The sequence below is a fragment of the Pseudonaja textilis genome, chromosome 3 (genome assembly GCF_049901715.1).
Source record: "Pseudonaja textilis isolate UNSWEBS1 chromosome 3, rPseTex1.2, whole genome shotgun sequence".
NCBI classification, from domain to species: domain Eukaryota; kingdom Metazoa; phylum Chordata; class Lepidosauria; order Squamata; family Elapidae; genus Pseudonaja; species Pseudonaja textilis.
In genome coordinates, this window is record NC_141992.1 from 46624998 (window position 1) to 46644307 (window position 19310).

The window sequence follows — 19310 nt, forward strand, 5'->3', positions numbered from 1 at the left end:
ATATTTCTACAATACCAGAAATAATCAATTTTGTAGCTTGAAATGTGACTAGCAAAAGAGATTAAGACATTGGGGAAAATAATTCCAGTACTGTATCTTAAGTTTCTGCATTCAAACCCTTCCCTCTATTGCTGCGCTGTCCTCTCCTGCTGAGGTTTATAGCAATTAGCAGCCTAAAACTGACCAGAGCTTTTACAAAGAACAACTTCATCACTTTCAGATCATTGGCTCCAGCCAACCAGATGACCAAACCCAGAATGTGGCCTCTCTGGGGCCAGATACCAATTAAGACAAATAAATGATTGATAATGGCCAGCATGACATTCTAAGTTACATTTGGTTGGTCAACCTCCCCATGGACACTGAAGAATCCTGGCTGCAATTCCATACCTTTGTTTCCACTTCAATAATTAGGAGAAAACACAAGTCTGAAGCAGCAAATTTTAGCCTGATTTCCCCATCCCCATTACTTCCAGGTTTATTGTTTCTTCCTGATAGGAAATTCAGGCAGCTTTTGAACAAACTCTTTAAAAACAAGGTTCCACTAACAGAAAGAGGATGAAAAAAATTGCCAAATCTTTTTGCAAAGAGAGGGAGGGGAAAAAATGTGGATTATTTATAATGCCAAATGCTTTAAGGTCTCTTCACTCTGTCTGCAAACTGCCTGCTGCTTAGAGGCCACTCCAATATTTGATCAAGAGACTGGGCGGGCACCAAGCTTGGCAAATTGCAACTTGCACACACATGGTTTTTAGTACCCAGGAGAATCACACAGTCAAATACTGAAGCTCTGGAAAAAGGAGTCTCTGGGTATAGGTGAGTTGATTTTTGAAACACATATTTTGTAAATTAATAAGCAACTCTTGGCATGCTGCACCAGAAGAATAATTCTGGTTTCTTGTCATGGATTGGTGAAATATTAATCTTGGTGGTCAGCACAGAAATAAAATATGAATTGTATATTGAAAGGGTGCAAATGCTTTAGATTAAGAGAGACATTTTCACTTTGCTAATAATGGTGAGGTTTTGGGGAGGGGGAATAATTTGCAAAATTCTTGGCAACAAGTAATGTCATGAAATAAGCTCCCAATATTGCCAGACCCCCCCATTCAATCTCCTTCCACTGGATGTTCAAATGGCTTTGGCTGCATTGTTAGTGTAACCATCTACCTCAGGTTATTGATGCAGATTATCAAATTATAGAGAGGAATTAACATTTAGTAAGTACTGAGTTATGACTAGAAATTATCAGAACATCTCAGGCAAGAAATCAGAATTTCAGTTTAGATCAATTAACTAAAATGTGTTCCTTTAATCAGTATGATATAAATCTGATAGCTAATATAATTAGATTGTAGAAGGACACCTATAAGCAGATATGCCACAAATATAGGATTGGAAGGAGAACTCTGCAAGAGAATCCTGCAAGGAGTAATTAAGTAGAGAAGAACCCTTTCTTAATACTGTTTTGAGGAGAGGCAGTCAATGTGTAGATTTTTTTTTTTTTTTTGAGCCAAGCAAAATGTCACAAAATAGTATACAAATTTTCAAGTATTTTAATGTTCTTCATCAGGCCAGATAGTAAAAAAAAAAAACTAGAGGTGAGCGGGAAAAAAAGATTAATGATAAAGCATTTGCATTGACCTGTGTTTTTTAACTGAAACGTTGAAGGAGATGTGACTCAAAGAACCTGGAATTCAGCAGATCACTGAAAGAAAGGAGATGATTCCTAAGAATAACTGCCTTCCAATTGCTAGGTGCTAATCTCTAAGTAGTAGTTCTCTGATACCCACATACTCACACTGAAGAGATTCATGAAGAATTCAGGCTGCACCAAGATAATTTTAGGTACAGCTAATCAGAGCAACTACATATTTAGGTGTAGCCTAAAACGAATGCTGGTTGATTATTTCCACCTCCCATCTCATGATGAAATGGCTTGAACATCAATTCACTGGTCGCCTCGTATGATTACCATGTAGCTTGACCAAGAATTGTGAGGATTCAGAAGCTTGCATATAATTTTAATATTTGAATTGGCATTAAAAAAAGTTTCCATAAAAAGAATGTGTTTTCCTAATGGCCAACACAGCAACCTTTATACTTTATTTTTCAATATGGACAGTAGTGGCACAAGTCCATTTTCCAAGCAAGGAGAGGAATGTCTTGTTTTTTTGGGCAAAGTGACACTGGAATGGTATGAGAAGTGGCATTTACTGAAAAGTTATTTGCACACCAAATTTCTCTACAGCATACAGTCTAAACAACCTATGTAATTCCTCAGATATCATTGTAAGAGCTAGCTGTATGTGCAAGCAGAGTCTATTCAGCATTAGTAGGAATCAGTGTAAAACAGATGCTTAAAACTAAGTGTAAAACTAAACTGAATAAAAAGCAGATGTAATAGGTCTAAGTAGCATTTTTTTGTGAAATTATATTTCTCTCCATATAATATTATTCCTTTGCCTTTGAGGCTAGGCATCTATTGTAATTGTGAGCATACAGTTGTGAACTCTTTGAATCAAACAATGCATTTGTGATTTAGTCCTATTATTATTATTATAATTATTTAAATTTTTAAATACTCTGTAGTGTGATTGTGATGTGGTGTTTGGGGCACTGTGCTGGAGTAGCTTTCAAATTTCATTGTATTCATGGAATGCAATGACAATAAAGGTATTCTATTCTATATCCTTAGCATGTAGCTGTATTGTAAGCCTTTGTTTAGCTTCTAGGGCTTCTGAAGGAATCAGGCCCTAGTATTTTTTTCAGTAGTTGAGTCTTATCCTTAATTTCTACACCCTTCTGTAGTTTCACAGTTGTCTAATTTCTCTCTGAGCTGCCCTGATTTTAGCTACCAACCTTATTTTCCAATGGGATGGAGAGCTGCAGTGCTGTTCTCCAGGATCACATGGCTGTACTATAAACCAATTCATTGGTTTGAGTTATGGTGATAGTAGGGATTGTCATGAGAGTTCTATTGCAATCTTCTAGCATACTATTTGATGGTACTTCTCCATAGAGTCTTGATAATTAGTCTTGAGAGTTGACTGAAGCTAGTTTATCCAGGATCTTATGCTTCATATCAATTGCTCTGCTTTATAACGGAAGGGGTGGTAGTGATGTTCCAATATCAGGTATTGGCTGCATATCCAATTGTTCTTCCTGGTCTCCTTCAATACAGGGTGTAATGTGTAGTTGGTCTATCTCAAATTGTGACACCAATTTCCTCTTACATTATTTTGATACATTGGGATATAGGTCTTTTATCTGTCGATCGTTTCCTCAAACATTTCATATCTCCCTTCTCATTAAGTCTACTGTTATAATAGCATGCTATAGATTCCAGGATTTTTTATTTTGTCCATATATGGTTTGTTCCATAGCTCATTTTTCATGAGATTGTCTTCATTTGTCTTGATTTACAACTTCTGAAACAGATGTTAATCGGATTATGTCCAAATTGGCATAACTCTCTTAGTTCATGTCACTCCAAAGTAGGCAGGTATAGTGTCAGAACTGGTAAATCCAGTTAGGATTCAAATCCTGGTCTCCATGTCAAGGGACAGTATCTAACTACTATGCTACCCAGCCGCTAGATAGTACACATACATTGGCATGTACACACACACACACACACACACATGTGTATGTGTATGTATGTGTATATGTGTGTGAATATATATCTATACAGACACACTGTGTATATGTGTATGTGATTGTGAATATACTCTATAAAATATAAGCTGTATGTTATATGTTATATATTTTATATATATGTGTGATGGATATGTATGAATATTTATATGTATATGCTCGATATACATACGATTTGCTCTCTTTTTCTCTTTTTATATGGGCAAGAATGCAGAAAGCTTTACGATAAACTCTCTTGCCCAAAGATCAATGACATTCCAGAAATCTGATGACTGCCCAGCCAAATAAAAGTATTATAATAAAAGACTGTGTTCAATTAACCTTTGATTCAATTAACCATCTACTCTAGACAATGCCTGTACACTGTGCTAAATATGTCTATCCACTGAAGCAGCTCCCACCCTACCACAATAGCATATTGGTATTTGTTCTCAGTTCCCCAAACACTGAGAAGTTCCAAGGACACTGTGTAACAGGGTCAGGTTTCCTTTGCAAGAAGAGATCATTGAAAATTTATGATACTTGTAATAATTGAATTTGTTTTCCACATGTTGAAAATAGTCGAAGCAAATAGCACAGCACTTTTTCCAATGCAAAAAATATCCTATATTTGAGGATATACAATAGAAGATCCCCCAAAAGTGATCTCAACTCATTTTATGGAGCAGCCACAGTGTCTTCTTCATTCTCAGTCTCAAAATTCTCTTTAAACCCTTTTTTCAGTTTCTGAGATGAAATGTTCTGTCAACAAGTTTCTTTGTCCTGGTGCTGGGTGGTAGAATGGATTTCCCTGGAATTGTTTTCCTCTGATGATAGCAAATTTATTTCTGTTTTCTTGGGAATTTCATGTATAATTTCAACCTTGCTATGTTTTCTATTGTATTTATTATTTTCTGGTCTTTCATATAATTAAATTTCAGTGTTTTTATTCTTTTATTCATCTTATAGATTTATCTGAAACTTACAGTTGAATGATGGAATACACACACACACACACTATAGAGATTGTAATGTATATATAAATAGGAAATAATAAGGAATACATTGCTACAAATCATTAAGGTAAATCATTTAGCTGTTAAGTTTTTGTTGTTGTTTGAGAAAGCCATATAGATAGGATGGCAAGAAGTTGCCAACTTTTATAATGATGCTGTCAATCTGAACCTAAAGAAAAAAAATTACAATGTATCATCTAAAATAGATAACCATCTTAGTCAAATGTAAAGTTAACCAGAATGCAATATTTTCATCTTTGTTGTTACATCTCAGGAAATGAAGTTTGGTATCAGTTAATAATTTTTAATTTTGTACACTGTTTTGCACAATAGTGATTAGATGAAGAATAGTTTCTTATTCAAATGAGAAAGTTTCCTTTGAAATAAAATATAATGGGGAAATAATCCAATAATATAATGTGGAACTCATATAATTTCTGGTATTATGGGATAATAATTTCCATCAACCCCTAACCAGTACACCAATGATAAGGGAGGCTGAAAGTTAACACAGATCTCCTATCTTTAGTCAACTCAGATGACAGTTTTATGAGCTTTCAGATATAAGTAATTACCTAACGTGGCTTTTTACTCTAGATGCCAGGGAGTTCCTCAAGCCAAGGGAAGAGTAGTTTCTCTAGTTATTAGCACAAAGGAGCTGAAATATATTTTAGTTCTAGTGACCAGAATTAGGGAGAGAACGAAAGTCTGTTTCCTCACTTCATTCCTTTAATGCTATTTTTTTCTCACTTGCACATTATTCTTAAAACAATGTTGATCTTTTCAAATGTCCTTGCTATTTTAAGAAGACTTTTTGTTGATTTATACTGGTCCATTAGCTGCTAACTGGCTAATTTAAATTCAGTTGGCATATCAAAGATTTATTAATTAGATTTTCCAAGGTGATGCCTTACATATGTGTGGATTGTCAACCCACATAAGTCAAATTGGCAGGGGTGACAAGAACATTGATATAACTGGTAATATAAGTAACATGAAACTAATTGTGTTCCTTAAAATGCTCACTTGGTGAGGTTACCAAGGTATTTTAAAGACATTTAAGGTAAAAGATGCTGCACACATGAAACATTTTTCAGGGTGAAGTCTACTTGCTTTTTGGGTGGTAGAATGAGGTTGCAATACAAAAAATAGAAGGAAGACAAAACTGGATGAGTGTAGTTTTTTTAATTGAATTTAATGTTATTTTAAACACGATTCATATCATTACAATTTGTCTACCTAACAGTTCCTTTTTGTTACACTAAAAATTCCAGTGCTTGAAAGAAGTATTGATCTGTACTCCAAATCCCAAGAACCTCTTTTATTGGTAATCCTACCAATATGAAATAGAAGCTCAATCCTTATTGTTTATAGCATCCTATATTGCAATATTCCAAATAGGACCATAATTTGGAATTTATTTTTATAATAATGACATGTGATCTGAAAATGGAGGACACAGACATCAATTTGTAGTTAAACATATCTTCATTGCTCTCCCTGGTTTCTGTAGATATAGTAGACCAATTAAGATGGTTCATCTCAGATGTCTGAGGCATCCAAATTAGTTTTCCATTATAGTTCCACCTTGCATCTGGTTGCCAGGTAGAAAAAGAAAGTGGCCGAGGTGTTGGATGTAATTGCTCCTGAGGGGGTTTCCATCAGTTGTACATCCAGGGAGCATCTTTGTTTCCAAGGAACTCCAGCAAATTATTGATTGAAGAGAGTTGCAATGTAACGATGAAAGGTCAAATCCTATTTGCTCTTTCAGCTATAACCTCCTGTGTTGTGAAGCCTGCTTAGGTCTCTGCACTTACTCCATCCATAGATTTTCATTCAGTGGTTGTGTCCAGGATAGTTCACTCCCTAATACAGAAGGCTGGTGAGTTCAGCTTCTTAATAGGCTGTTTTGTTGGTCTACACAATCTACACCGATAAAATCATAGATATGTATATGGAAAGACAGAGAATAAAGAAGATAAACAAGGAGGAAAGTTCAGAGATCAAAAAAAATTTTCTCTGAGAATTGGATAGACTACAACACAATGTTCTGTTTCTATCATATCCAGTGTGTCTGTGTGCATGCATCAGTGGTGGGATTCAATTTTTTTAACTACCGGTTCTGTGGGCGTGGCTTGGTGGGCATGGCAGGGGAAGGATACTGTAAAATCTCTAGTCAGAGGTGGTATTTGCCGGTTCTCCAAACTACTCAAAATGTCCGCTACCGGTTCTCCAAAACTGGTCAGAACCTGCTGAATACCACCTCTGGCATGCATGTAAAACCAAGATACTGAGAAAATGATTTTAGTCTACTCTTCTGGGAAGGATCATTTTTAAAATACAGTCCTAATATACAAATTGAATATGGTATTCCCAGAGGTCATCTCTGCAAAGAAGGGAATTATATACTTCTCAAAGGTGGTTTTGACTGGAACAGTTTATAAGCTTTGCAAATTGAAGTCTCTATGCCTGACATTAAAGGTCTAATAATTGATTTTATTGATTCCATAAAGCTGGCTCAGACTAGTAAGTATGAAAAGTGTCTATGTTTAACTCACAAATTATCTCAGTCCCTTTTATACATATTGGCAGCTGCTAATTAGCAAGGAGTTGTGGTTCTACAGTGGTTAGAATGCAGCATTGCAGGCTAACTCTGCTCACTGCCAGGACTTTGATCTTCACCAGTTCAAGGTTAACTCAGCCTTCCATCCTTCTGAGGTTGGTAAAATGAGGAGCCGGATTGTTGGGGGCAATATGCTGACTCTGTAAACTGCTTAGAGAGGGCTATAAAGCACTGTGAAGCAGTCTATAAGTCTAAGTGCTATTGCTACATGGCTTTGTTTTCCTGAGTTAATATCTTTGATGGTTGTTTTTTTCTCTCTCTTTTTTACTTACTCTTTATAGGTTAAACCAAAGTTTGCGGCACAATGCACTGGGCTTCTGTTTTGATCCTAGTTGGCGTCTGTGGAATATCCTTGAGCCAATATGATGATCAGTACGAGGACATATTCTGGTTACAGCAATATTTACGCAGCCAATCTTCCTACAGCTATTCACCATATTACGAAGATGAGATTCCACCATATTCTTCTTATTCTTTTGAGCCAGCTGGATCCTATGTCGGAGAACCTGTCCCTGAACCACCTGTTTCTAGGGAGTGCCCCCAAGAATGTGAATGCCCCCCTCATTTCTCTTTTGCCTTGTATTGTGATACTCGCAATCTTAAGTATCTTCCATTTGTGCCTGCTCGGATGAAGTATGCCTACTTCCAGAATAACCAAATTGTGGCAATCCAAGACGGAGCCTTTGACAATGCAACCAACCTTGAGTGGTTAGCACTGCATGGCAATCAAATAACCAGTGAAAAAGTAGGCAAGAAGATCTTTGCCAAGCTCAAGAATCTAGAAAGGCTGTACCTTGACCATAACAACCTGACCAAAATGCCTCACCCCTTGCCACAATCACTGAGAGAGCTTCACCTGGCTTATAATCAGATCTCCAAGATCCCATCCAATGCCCTTGAAGGCTTAGACAACCTCACTGCCTTGTATCTCAGCCACAATCATATCCAAGAAATAGGATCAAATCTCAAGTGGTTAAACTCTCTGATCCTTGCAGATTTGAGCTACAACCAGCTCACAAAAGTCCCCGGTGGGCTTCCAAGCTCCTTAGAACAACTCTATTTGGAGCACAATCACATAAATACAGTTCCTGATGATTATTTCAAGGTCTCCCCTAAATTGCTGTATGTACGAATGTCTCACAACAGCCTGACAAACGAAGGTCTCTCCTCAAATGCTTTCAATACAAGCAGCATTCTGGAACTTGATCTCTCTTATAACCAGCTTCAGAAGATCCCACGAGTCAGTACAAGCCTTGAAAACTTTTATCTTCAAGGGAACAAAATAAATGGTGAGCTTTCATGTTCTGAACAGTGAGCTATTATGGGGTGGCATTGAAGCAGGATAGATTGGGTGGATAAGCTGTTTTGAAATGTCAACAGCTAGGTAAAAAGGATGTCAGCTGCTTTCTTGGATGCAATGTTCAGAAATCCCTATACAATTATCCCACCTCTGCCTCCTTAATGGCTTTTCCTTGATAAAATCAAAGATGGAAGAAGTACTAGGAAAACATGGGAGATTTACAAATAAAAGAGAGACTGGAAGTTACTAGACAGAGGTGCAGTCTAATTTTGACATGAGATAAGGCTTGCTATTTGAGCAATTGAAATATGTCTCAGTTGTTTCTTGTTAGGCAATGAATAGAGAAGGAAGGTTACTCCCAAACTTCCAGCTGGGAGAAAGTGGTGCCCGAAGCCTGATGCTTTCTTCCTGAGAACTCACAAGATTCTCACAAAGCAGCCTGAAGAGAAGTGGGGGCAGAGAGAAAGACACACACAGAGAGAGGGGGGGAGGGAGGAGAGGGGGGGGAGGAGAGAGGAGAGGGAAGAGGGAGAGACAGAAAGAGGAGAGACAGAAAGAGGAGAGAGAGAAAGAGAAAGAGAGCAGGGTTGGCTGCTGGTCGCAAAGCTGCTGGAAGCCCTTGAAAACTGACAATCAAATCGACTTTTCCCTGTACTATAAGTTTTTCTTTCCCATATGATAAAGGGGAAGAAAAGGGGTCACTTCTCTCATATTTAGACAGAAAGTACCTAAAACAATCTGGAACAGTTTGGGGGGTGTTTTAAAACAGATTCATAAGGATAAAGTTCTCACTCAGAACTCTTTCCCTCTTTTCCTTGGGGAGGGGGAAATATTTTCTCTTTGATTAGTTCCTGTTTTGGTCAAAACACAAAAGTACAGGAAATTGAAACCAGAAAGAAAGCTATGGATCAATTCCTCTCTTGGTTTTTCAGTTTAGGGAATATTCTATGTTCTCCAAAGTCCGCAGGAATGCAAATGAGATTTACACCAGATTATGAATGTGTTAAAATTGTTACTTTTAAGCATTGGTTTTATGTCTGCTTGCCTGGAAATAATCCTTACTAAATTCAGATGGAGCTTTAAATATGCATGTACAGAGCTCTCTTAACTATTTTGTAGAATATTTCAACAGCATTGAAATTCTGACTGGAATAATGTTTTAGAAGCTTGATTTAAAAAAGGATTTTTCTAGAATGTTTGGCTCTGTACAAATGAGATACATACAACAGGTGAAAAACAATAATTTTAGGTAGGAGAAAATATTTGGTTAAGTTGCATTCCAAGCTTAGTGACAAATACATCATAGCCTTTCAGTCTCTTGCACCCTCTTGAAAAAGAGACAGCAGTCTGGCTTGTTTTAATTATTTATCTCTAACTGATTCTAACATAAGGTTATTTACTACTTTGCCTTATAAAGGCATGTCAAGTATAGCTTCATTTACTTGACCTCTGACCCCTGAGAGGTCAACCTCTTTTTTCCACTGCCCAGATCATCTGGATACAAGGAACCATTGCTGTTTCCCTCTTCCTAATTTTAAGTTCTGTCCCACTGACTCCAGTAAAACTAAAATAACTACCCATCCCACCTCTATCCCCCTGCAAATTAGCTCTAGTACTTTGCACTGGATCACTGGGAAGTGAGGTGTAAGAGAGAGAGAGGAGTTAGTCTTTCCTGCTACGAGACCGTCCCTGCTCAGTTTATGTGTGCAAGTTTGAAAGCTTATGAGGGAGAGAGAGAAAAGAAATCCAGGGAGAGAAAATAAACAGTATATTAACAGATTTAATGTGAGAATGGAAGCGCATAAAAATGTGTATATCTGTGAATGTGAAATCTGAGTGCACAAGATCCTATGTTTTACACATAGTGTATGAGATTTAATCCTGTCTCTGTCCAGTGGAATGCAGCCCAATCACATCATTACCCACTCCTGTTATATTAGGAGGATAAGCTGATATAAGCCATAAATTCACACAGAAGGTGAGACAATCTGAAGCTTGAGTTAACCAGGTCCCATTTTATCTAAACAAAGGAGATTATGGCATATTCTTAGCGTAATTAGTTGATAAAGCAAGACTTGAAACTAATTATGTACTGTAGAAATCAGTTTACATAGGAAATGTAGTTTGTAACAAATTGTATTCAGAAGCATTTTTATTCATAAGGAAGGACAAAAACCTGAAGCAGAATATTCTCATAACATGCAATCATATTTTACAATTACAGATATCCTAGCATAAATCATAGCACAACCATACTACAATTTTTGGTCGTTTTAGAAAACCACCTTTTAAAGACTCAATGAGATAGCCATTACTAAATCATAAACTGATGACATAATTCAGATTCTTCTTTTAAGGAGAAGTCTATAACTTCTAACCAGTGGAACTTTTATCCACAATTTGCAGGGAAATTGAAGATGGGGGGACATTTTACATCAGAGGTCTGTCCGCACCAGTCCCTGGCAAAAATCCAAAAGCATAAGACATTGACAAAATCTTAGATGTATCATTAGAATTTACCAAGATCTCTTATTAGATTTTCTCCCTTTTTTATATATATATATTTTAGTGGGCTTGGGAGCTGAGTAGGCACTCTGATGCCAACCTCTGACTAAGCTTTCATTTCCAGAGTGGCATCATCTCTAAAGTAAAGTCATTTTGCCCCAAATCACTTTGGAGTTATTCCCACATCTTCACTGATTATGAATTCCAGACAAATTAACTGTGCCCTTTTTATTTTTCTTGGTTCTCACTTGTTGCATTTATTTCTGTACATATGTGTAATTTTTATTAAATATTTTTAAAAGAAGTTGGAAAACTAATACAACTAAGAAAAAGTAAAAAGAAAAACCAGAGAAAGCCAAAAGTGCAAGAAAGGGAAAAACTAAAAGAAAAATAGAAAAGAAAGAAAAAGGATACAAAAAGTAGCTTCAATTCACCTTGAAAGCAGTAATAAGTACAATTCTAAATTTGCCTCTTTGTCTATGGTTATAACGTATCTCTCTCCTTTCTCTAATGTAATCTATCTAATCTTCAATTCTGATGCCTTGATGTCTATTTATGTCTTTTCCGTGAGCAAAGAAGTTGCTTTAGCCATCTTGGCAAGTTCTACTATCTTTCCAACTATTCCTCCTTTATCAGTAGTGCTGATAGTCTTCATCTTTCCATCTTACAATAATCTTGCTGCAGTTGTACTATAGAAAACAAAATTCATGACTTTTCTTCCAACTGCTTTCCATCAATCCCAAAAGAAAAATCTCTAGTCTCAGTTGTATATTAATCTTTAAAGTCCTCCGAATCAGTGTGCCTGTTGCATTTATCAAGTTTACTCCTGCCAGGATCTAAAAAGGTATCATCAAGTCATGGAGAAAGTTTTCAAAAGTTTTAAAACTCTGACTCTATGTGACAGACACTTAAATTGTTTCTCCCTCTTTATTGGACTCCCTCATTTTTTCTAGGAGTTCTGTAGTAAACCTTTGAAGTATTCTTAATATTTTTTTTCTTAAGACAGTTTGCTTTATTTTTTTCTTCCCCCAAGTAAAAGAGAAAAACAGAAAAACAAGATGACACAAGAGCAAAATTAGTGTTGCATATAGACCTGATAGTTACTAGGCTTTTAAGGTAAAGCTTTTATCTCTCACACAGAATCTTTTTATTGTTGTTCTTTTGGCCTCTCAAATGAAAATAGTCCATTTTCCTTCATCCATTTTCATTTCAACTCATCTGCAGAGTTCAAACTATAATCTCATCTGAGGCACTGAATTGAAAATTTGAAGGCTAGAGACAAAAAAAATAGTTATTTCAGAAGGATGAAGGCATTTTGAAAACAGCGTATACAGTTGTCCTGCTGCAAATACTATAGGATACTACTTCAGATTCGGGCAAACAGGCTTTGCAAGCAATTTGTTTCTAAAAATCAGCCAGAACCATTTGGCCCAAGGCCTGTAATACTGCACAAATACAGCAGTGTGCAGCAGGTCAACTTCCAAAAGCTCTCAGCTCTCTTTAAAAAGAATGCCTGCTTCCCATTTCTGGCCTTTTCCCAACGCCTGTATATCACTGGGTGCAGCAGAGGCTTAACAGATGGCATGAGTTACTATTCTACTTTCTCTGGTGGTCCTGTAGCAACATGCAGAGCTCTGCGCATATGCCGATGAGTTCTAAAATAACAGCAATTTGATACAGTAGAATTGAGAACTTTTTCCAGTGGTGTTTTTATACACCCCATTACAGTTTACTATGGAAGCGGGAAAAAATGCTATACTTCAATCTGTCATTATATAACAAAATGAAGTTATGTTAGACGCCCATAATGTTCCCACTCTGGATGATTGCTGCTCCTCCTTATATTTTACCTTTTAAATATGTTCATAGTTCTAAATGTTGCAGGTTTGACATGCAGCTAATGGTTTTCCTTTTAGAAACTATGCAGCCATCATGTAGCCAGTGCGGTTTAGCTACCAAATGACATTTAAAAAGCAGAGCTGGTATTCAGCAGGTTCTGACCAGTTCTGAAGAAACAGTAGTGGAAATTTTGAGGAGTTCAGAGAACCAGCAAATACCACCTCTGACTGGCCCTGCTCCCATCTATTCTCTGCCTCCTGAGTCCCAGCTGATTGTCTGGGTCTTCTTTTGTTGCCCTGCACAAGAGAAAGGAGCTGGAAAGCAGGTTAGTGGGGTGGGGAACAGTGGTGGGATTCCATTTTTTTTATTACTGGTTCTGTGAGCATGGTTTGGTGGGCATGGTGTGGCTTGGTGGGCATGGCAGGGGGACAATACTGTAAAATCTCCATTCCCACCCCACTCCAGGAGAAAGTTACTGCAAAATCCCCTCCCCTCCCCACCCCACTAACCTGCTTTCCAGCTCCGTCCTCTTGTGCAGGGCAACAAAAGGAGACCCAGCCAATCAGCTGGGACTCAGGAGGCAGAGAATAGATGGGGCCAGGGCCAGTCAGAGGTGATATTCTGAACTACTCAAAATTTCCACTACCGGTTCTCCAGAACTGGTCAAAACCTGCTGGACATCACCTCTGGTGGGGAGGGAATGGGGATTTTGCAGTATTCTTTACTCTGCCACGCCCACCAAGCCATGCCACGCCCACCAAGCCACGGCTACATTACCAGTAGTAAAAGTAGCAAGTGAAGTTTCCAGGCCATGGCATTGGTTTATCTTCATCAAACCATAATGAGGCCAAGATGGTTTGACTACTTGTAGAAAATGAAAGGCTAAAGATCTGTAAAGCATGTGGGCAGTCCTTGACTTACAACAATTCATTTAGTGACCATTCAGGGATACAAGAGCACTGAAAAAAGTGATCATTTTTCACACTTGCAACTTTGCAGCATCCCCATGGTCATGTGACCAAAATTCAGACCCATGGCAACTGGTTCATCTTTATGATGGTTGCTATGTCCCAGGGGTCATGTGATCACCTTTTATCACAAGCAAAGTCAATGGGGAAGCCAGATTCACTGAACAACCATGTTACTAACTTAACTGCAGTGATTCACTTAACAACTGTGGCAAGAAATGTCGTAAAATGAGGCAAAACTCACGTAACAACTGCCTCCCTTAACCACAGACATTTTGGGCTCAGTTGTGGTCGTAAGTGGAAGACTGCATGGAGGAAGTATTTCATTCTTCCTCATCATTACCATCAACAACTAATATATTTTTTTACATAAGTCAAATTTGAATGTAAAAAGAATAAAGCAGAATTAACCTACAGACTGACTGATTTTATACAACACGGGATTGGGGATTACAGAATAACAGAATAATAGAGTTGGAAGTGATCTTGGAGGTAATCTAGACCAACCCACTGCTCAAACAAAAGACACTATATCATGTCAGAGAAATGGCTGTCCAATCTCATCTTAAAAACCTCCAGTGATGGAGCACCCACAATTTCTGAAGGCAAACCATTCCTCTAATTAATTGTTCTTTCAGGAAATTTCTCCTTAGTTCTAGGTTGGATCTCTCTTTGATAAGTTTCCATCCATTGCTTCTTCAGATGTTTTGGAGAATAGATTGTCTCTCTCTCTCTTTTTTTTTTCTTTGTGGCAACCTCTTAGATATTAGAAGACTGTTATCATGTCACTCCTGGTCCTTCTCTTCATAAGACTATTCATAAAGGTCGTCCTTGACTTACAACAGTTCGTTTAGTGACCTTGAAGTTACAACGGCACTGAAAAAAGTGACTTATCACTATTTTTCACACTTATGATCGTTGCAGCATCTCCATGGTCAGATCATCCAAATTCAAACGCTTAGCAACTTATTCATATTTATGACGGTTGTAATGTCCCTGTATCGTGTGATTACCTTTTGACAAGCAAAGTCAATGGGGAAACCAGTTTCACTTAGCAACCATGTTACAAACTTAACAGCTGTAGTGATTCACTTAACAGCTGTGGCAAGAAAGGTTGTAAAATGGGGCAGAACTCACCTCATAACTATATTGTTTAGCAACAGAAGATTGGGGTTCAAGTTAAGGACCATCACCTGTAATCCTGTGAATTCTAGTCCCACTTTAGGCATGAAGATGCGGGGGGGGGGGGACCATGGGCCAGTCACTCTCTCAGCCTTTAGAAAGAGGCAATGGCAAATCACTTCTGAAATCTTAGCAAGGTAACTGACTGTAAGGACCTGGCAACCCAATTACCAGGATTCCAGACTGATGAAGAGTAGAATCTGTTTCAAATAACTAGGCCTTGGATTCCCTCTGGCTGCTTAAAAGGAGCAATGCAACTTATTCCCTCCAGCATATATCTTGTCTATCAATCTGCCTTGGAAGCCTTCAGAATTTCACTGTAAGAACAATCACTTAAGAATGGCAGATAAAAAAACAAGATTGTTCTTAAAGAGCTTCTGAGCTGCTTTTATTCTTCAAGGCCTCTGTGATCTTTGGGCAACGCAATACATATATCTCCCAATTACCCATAACATTTTTAATGCAGTACTCATCAACATTAATAGTATAGCATAGGTTATTGATAGATTAAAACCACAATGAGATTCCTGCTCAAATAATTTAAAAACTAAAATCCAATCCAAAAAGAAAATAGAAGAGATGGTAAATAAGAAAATAATAAATTATTTGAAACTCTGAGGTGTTTTTTTTTTCATGGAAGTAGTTTAATAAAACACTGCTCCCATAATATATCATTTGAAGTTACTCAATAAATTATTTATTTCTCCCCAGAACCCAAGATAATCTCTACATATAAAATGGCTTTTCACTGACAGCTCCAAAGCCTGAATGATGTCTATTTCAATTTTCAGGTCTTAAAGTAAAGCTTGCTGGTTTTCCTTTTTCCCCTTGGTTTATTTAAATAGAGTTTTAAACTTCTTCTGACCCATTGTGGTGATACTTTCTTTCAACCTTGGTTTTACATGGATACCTTTTCATTTTAATATTCTTAATTATTTTTCATTAGCCTTTTTGAGCGCTTCTTAGAACACAACCTATTACTAGTTTGACAAGTGATAAAAATGATCTTGGAATAATATCAGTGTTTTTTTAATCTTGGCAAAGATATCTGGACTTCAACTCCCCATATTCCCTAGGTGGTCTATAGTGTGGCCATGAAAACATGGCTAAATCCAGGTAGTCACGAGGAGCCAATTTGACTCAAAGGAGATTTTGACTTTTATATAATGTGAAATTGGATTTAATGACCTAATGGTCCTTTCTAACTCTTTTAATTCTATGTTCGTGATAAAAGCCTCCAATTAAATTTAACAATGATGCTTATATATATATTACAGACATATTTCATGAATTTTGTGCTACTTTAGTCACCTGTGAATACAAATTGCTTTGAATAGGTACATTGATACCATTAAAGGAAAACGGCACAGGTGGGCTTTCATGATGAAAATAGTGGTAGAAGAAAATTATCCTATTTTTTGGATTTATAAGGGCATATTAGACAATTTAAATAATTTTTCTATGATATCTATGGAAATGTTTTAAATGTTAATCTCCTAGCAGTCTCCAACTTTGCCACTAGAGATGCACTGCTTAGCCCAATAAAATCTGGATCAGAAATGTTATTATTACATAAAAAATAGAGCTGCCATATTTGGGCTGAAAATGTCAACCTCTAGATGGCAGCAAAGATATACACTGGCCTCTTTTCTGCCATCTGATGATCATCCAGATATGAGCAGCCTAGATCTTGTATCAATACTTAAAAGGCAAAATATACCTCATGTTATATTTGTTGCTTCTTCAATCTCTACCCAATACATAGGGAGACTAGTAATACCACAGTTCATAATACCACTGTTGCCTTGTAGACCTACTGGACCTCAACGTTTAAAATACCCCAGAGAAAGTCTAAAATCCATACTGACTTAGGGAATTTGGGGGCTTAATCCAACAGTTCTGGAAGGCATTAGGTGAGGAATGCTGATTTATGTCTTTAGAGTAACGGAAGGCCCCTTTGAACTCATTAATCCCTGAAGTTACATAGGGGATCCAAGCTAATGAGATTTGTCTCTGTTGATAAAAATGTGATGCATAACTCTTGAGCTACAAAAAAAAAAAATGTAAATGGAACATAATTCTTTCTTTTTGTCCTCAGAATTCACCATCAAGAGTTTTTGCAGCTTTGTAGACATCATGAATTTTTCGAAGCTACAAGTCTTGAGACTGGATGGGAATGAGCTCCGTCGCAATCATATGCCCCCAGATGCCCCACTATGCCTTCGGTGGGCCAATGTCATAGACATTTAACTACTACACTTGTTTCTTTCCTTAGACCACCTCCATCATATGAACAAGGCCAAATACTTCCTGCAATCCTATGGCACAATGAGGATTCTTCCTCACTTTTTTTACTGCTTCATTTGACTGAGCTTTTGCAGTGGTATAATGTAGGAAGAATTGGTAACCTGAATGCAGAGCTGTTGTTTATAATAGTCAATTCAGTAACAACACATAGGTCAACCAAATCTTTGCTTACTTCTTTTCCACTTTCTCTGTACTGTGCTCTCCTTTTTTCAGCAATCACTTACCCAGTTTTTATGACATGCCGTTGAATGGTGCTCATTCTCTTTGATGACCAGTATGGAAGTATTACTCTTTACAAGCATTTCAGGTGTGTAGCATTAGAGATTCAATGCCAGCTAGGATACCTTTGGGATTTAGTTTTCCATATAGCAGGACTGCAATGAAAAAAATACTGTAGCATGTGGGTAGTGGGACTGGACAAGACTAAATTGAAACAAAATGAAAACAGATTAAAGGGCTGGCCACCCAGCAAGGAACAATTAGAAACATTCATTCAGGAAATAGAAAAAAGCAAAACCAATGGAGAAAACAGTAACAAGTCAGTTGACAGTATATCTCTCCAGGTATTAGTTGCCAACTAAGTAGCATCATTTTGTTTATTCTTCTTTCTTGTCCATTAGTTTTAACATACACAATACAACAACACACATTACCAGTGAGGAATCAAAACTCCAACAAGCTTAGCAACACATAAAAATTGCATATTGAGCTATACATCAAATGTCACCATTATGTTTCCAAACCTTAATAGATGCTTGTCATTTATAATAGTCATAATTCAGCCCCCAGAAAGACCCAAATATAGTTTTGTATTTAAATAGTTTTCAACAAGACTCACTTTTCTCACTTTTTTTTCATTTTTATTTTGTTCTAATGCTCCTATTTAATCTCTTAATGTTCTGCAATCATGCTGTTGTAACAGAAGGACTTTAATATTTCTGCCTCAGATTTGGAGACTATTGCACTTTGAGAGATTAAAAGGAGTAACAGAGCCTTCAAACCTCACATTTTCTCACAGTTTGAGAGCAGCCTTACATGAATAGAAAAGCTTCATTCATATCACATCCTGGAGGGGTGGGAAGAAAGAGTATCCTTTTCATTTTCAGGAAAAAAGAACATTTTACTATGTAAACTTCTGATGGCATTGAGCCCCATTTGAGGCTTCCTACACACTGCATATTATTAACCTTTTCCACAGCCACCAGGGTTTTTTTTCCTTTCTTCTGTTATAGTGCAATGCAATTCATTACTCAATGCTTTCATCATGCATATTTCATATTCCGTTCTATGTGCTGCTTGAGTGCATATAAGCAATGCTACTGTTTGAAGGCATGTTTTTAGATAGTGATAAAATGCAGTGAAAACCATAAGCATTAAAATGTTTGGTAAGACTCAGTATCACTCAAGCGAGATATTTAGGACTGAGGGTTTTAGGCTTGTACTACTCTGTATGTTCCCATTTGAACACAATAATCCAATAAAAGGTGCATCCTAAATCCTTGTTATAATAGCATTGCTTTATTGGTTCCTGTAAGTCTAATTACATTTGCTGTAATTTGTTTGCTTGACTGTAGAACTGCCTGTGTTAAATTTCATGCATGTCATAGTACCAAGTAACTGTCATAAGAATCTATGGTGCTTTCATCTATCATCCACTGAGTTCTTTCATTTCCCATAAAATTCATGGAGGGAAAAACAAGAACAAGGAAAAAGTAAGGGATCTAGGGAGATTCTGAGATGCTCAAAATATCATCAAAACCTTTTCGAATATGTAAAATGCATGAGGATAATATTTTTAAAATGTAGATGCATGAACTGTAGATACCATTATTGTTCAATAAAATCCTTTTCATAATTGCATGGAATGACTTGAAAACTACCAATTGTTGAGAGGAAGTCTGAAACATCTAGTGTTAATGAGTAATTAAGAGGAA

The 19310-nt window shown here is 37.1% G+C and overlaps 1 protein-coding gene across 1 annotated transcript; it reads left to right on the forward strand.

Moving 5' to 3' along the window:
• The first annotated feature begins 676 nt into the window (after positions 1–676).
• Positions 677–18872, forward strand: FMOD (fibromodulin). The gene is made up of 3 exons (XM_026715623.2): positions 677–816; positions 7557–8564; positions 17168–18872. Exons 2-3 carry the CDS (start codon positions 7580–7582, stop codon positions 17317–17319), a joined length of 1137 nt encoding a protein of 378 aa, XP_026571408.1. The 5' UTR covers positions 677–816; positions 7557–7579; the 3' UTR covers positions 17320–18872.
• Positions 18873–19310: the final 438 nt, after the last annotated feature.

What these genes read in the sequence shown, in the direction of transcription:
- FMOD (XM_026715623.2), top strand. Translation starts at nt 7,580, where the DNA reads ATGCACTGGGCTTCTGTTTTGATCCTAGTTGGCGTCTGTGGAATATCC. An exon ending in TCAAGGGAACAAAATAAATG is followed by an intron (nt 8,565 to 17,167) that starts GTGAGCTTTCAT and finishes TTTTGTCCTCAG; the next exon opens with AATTCACCATCAAGAGTTTT.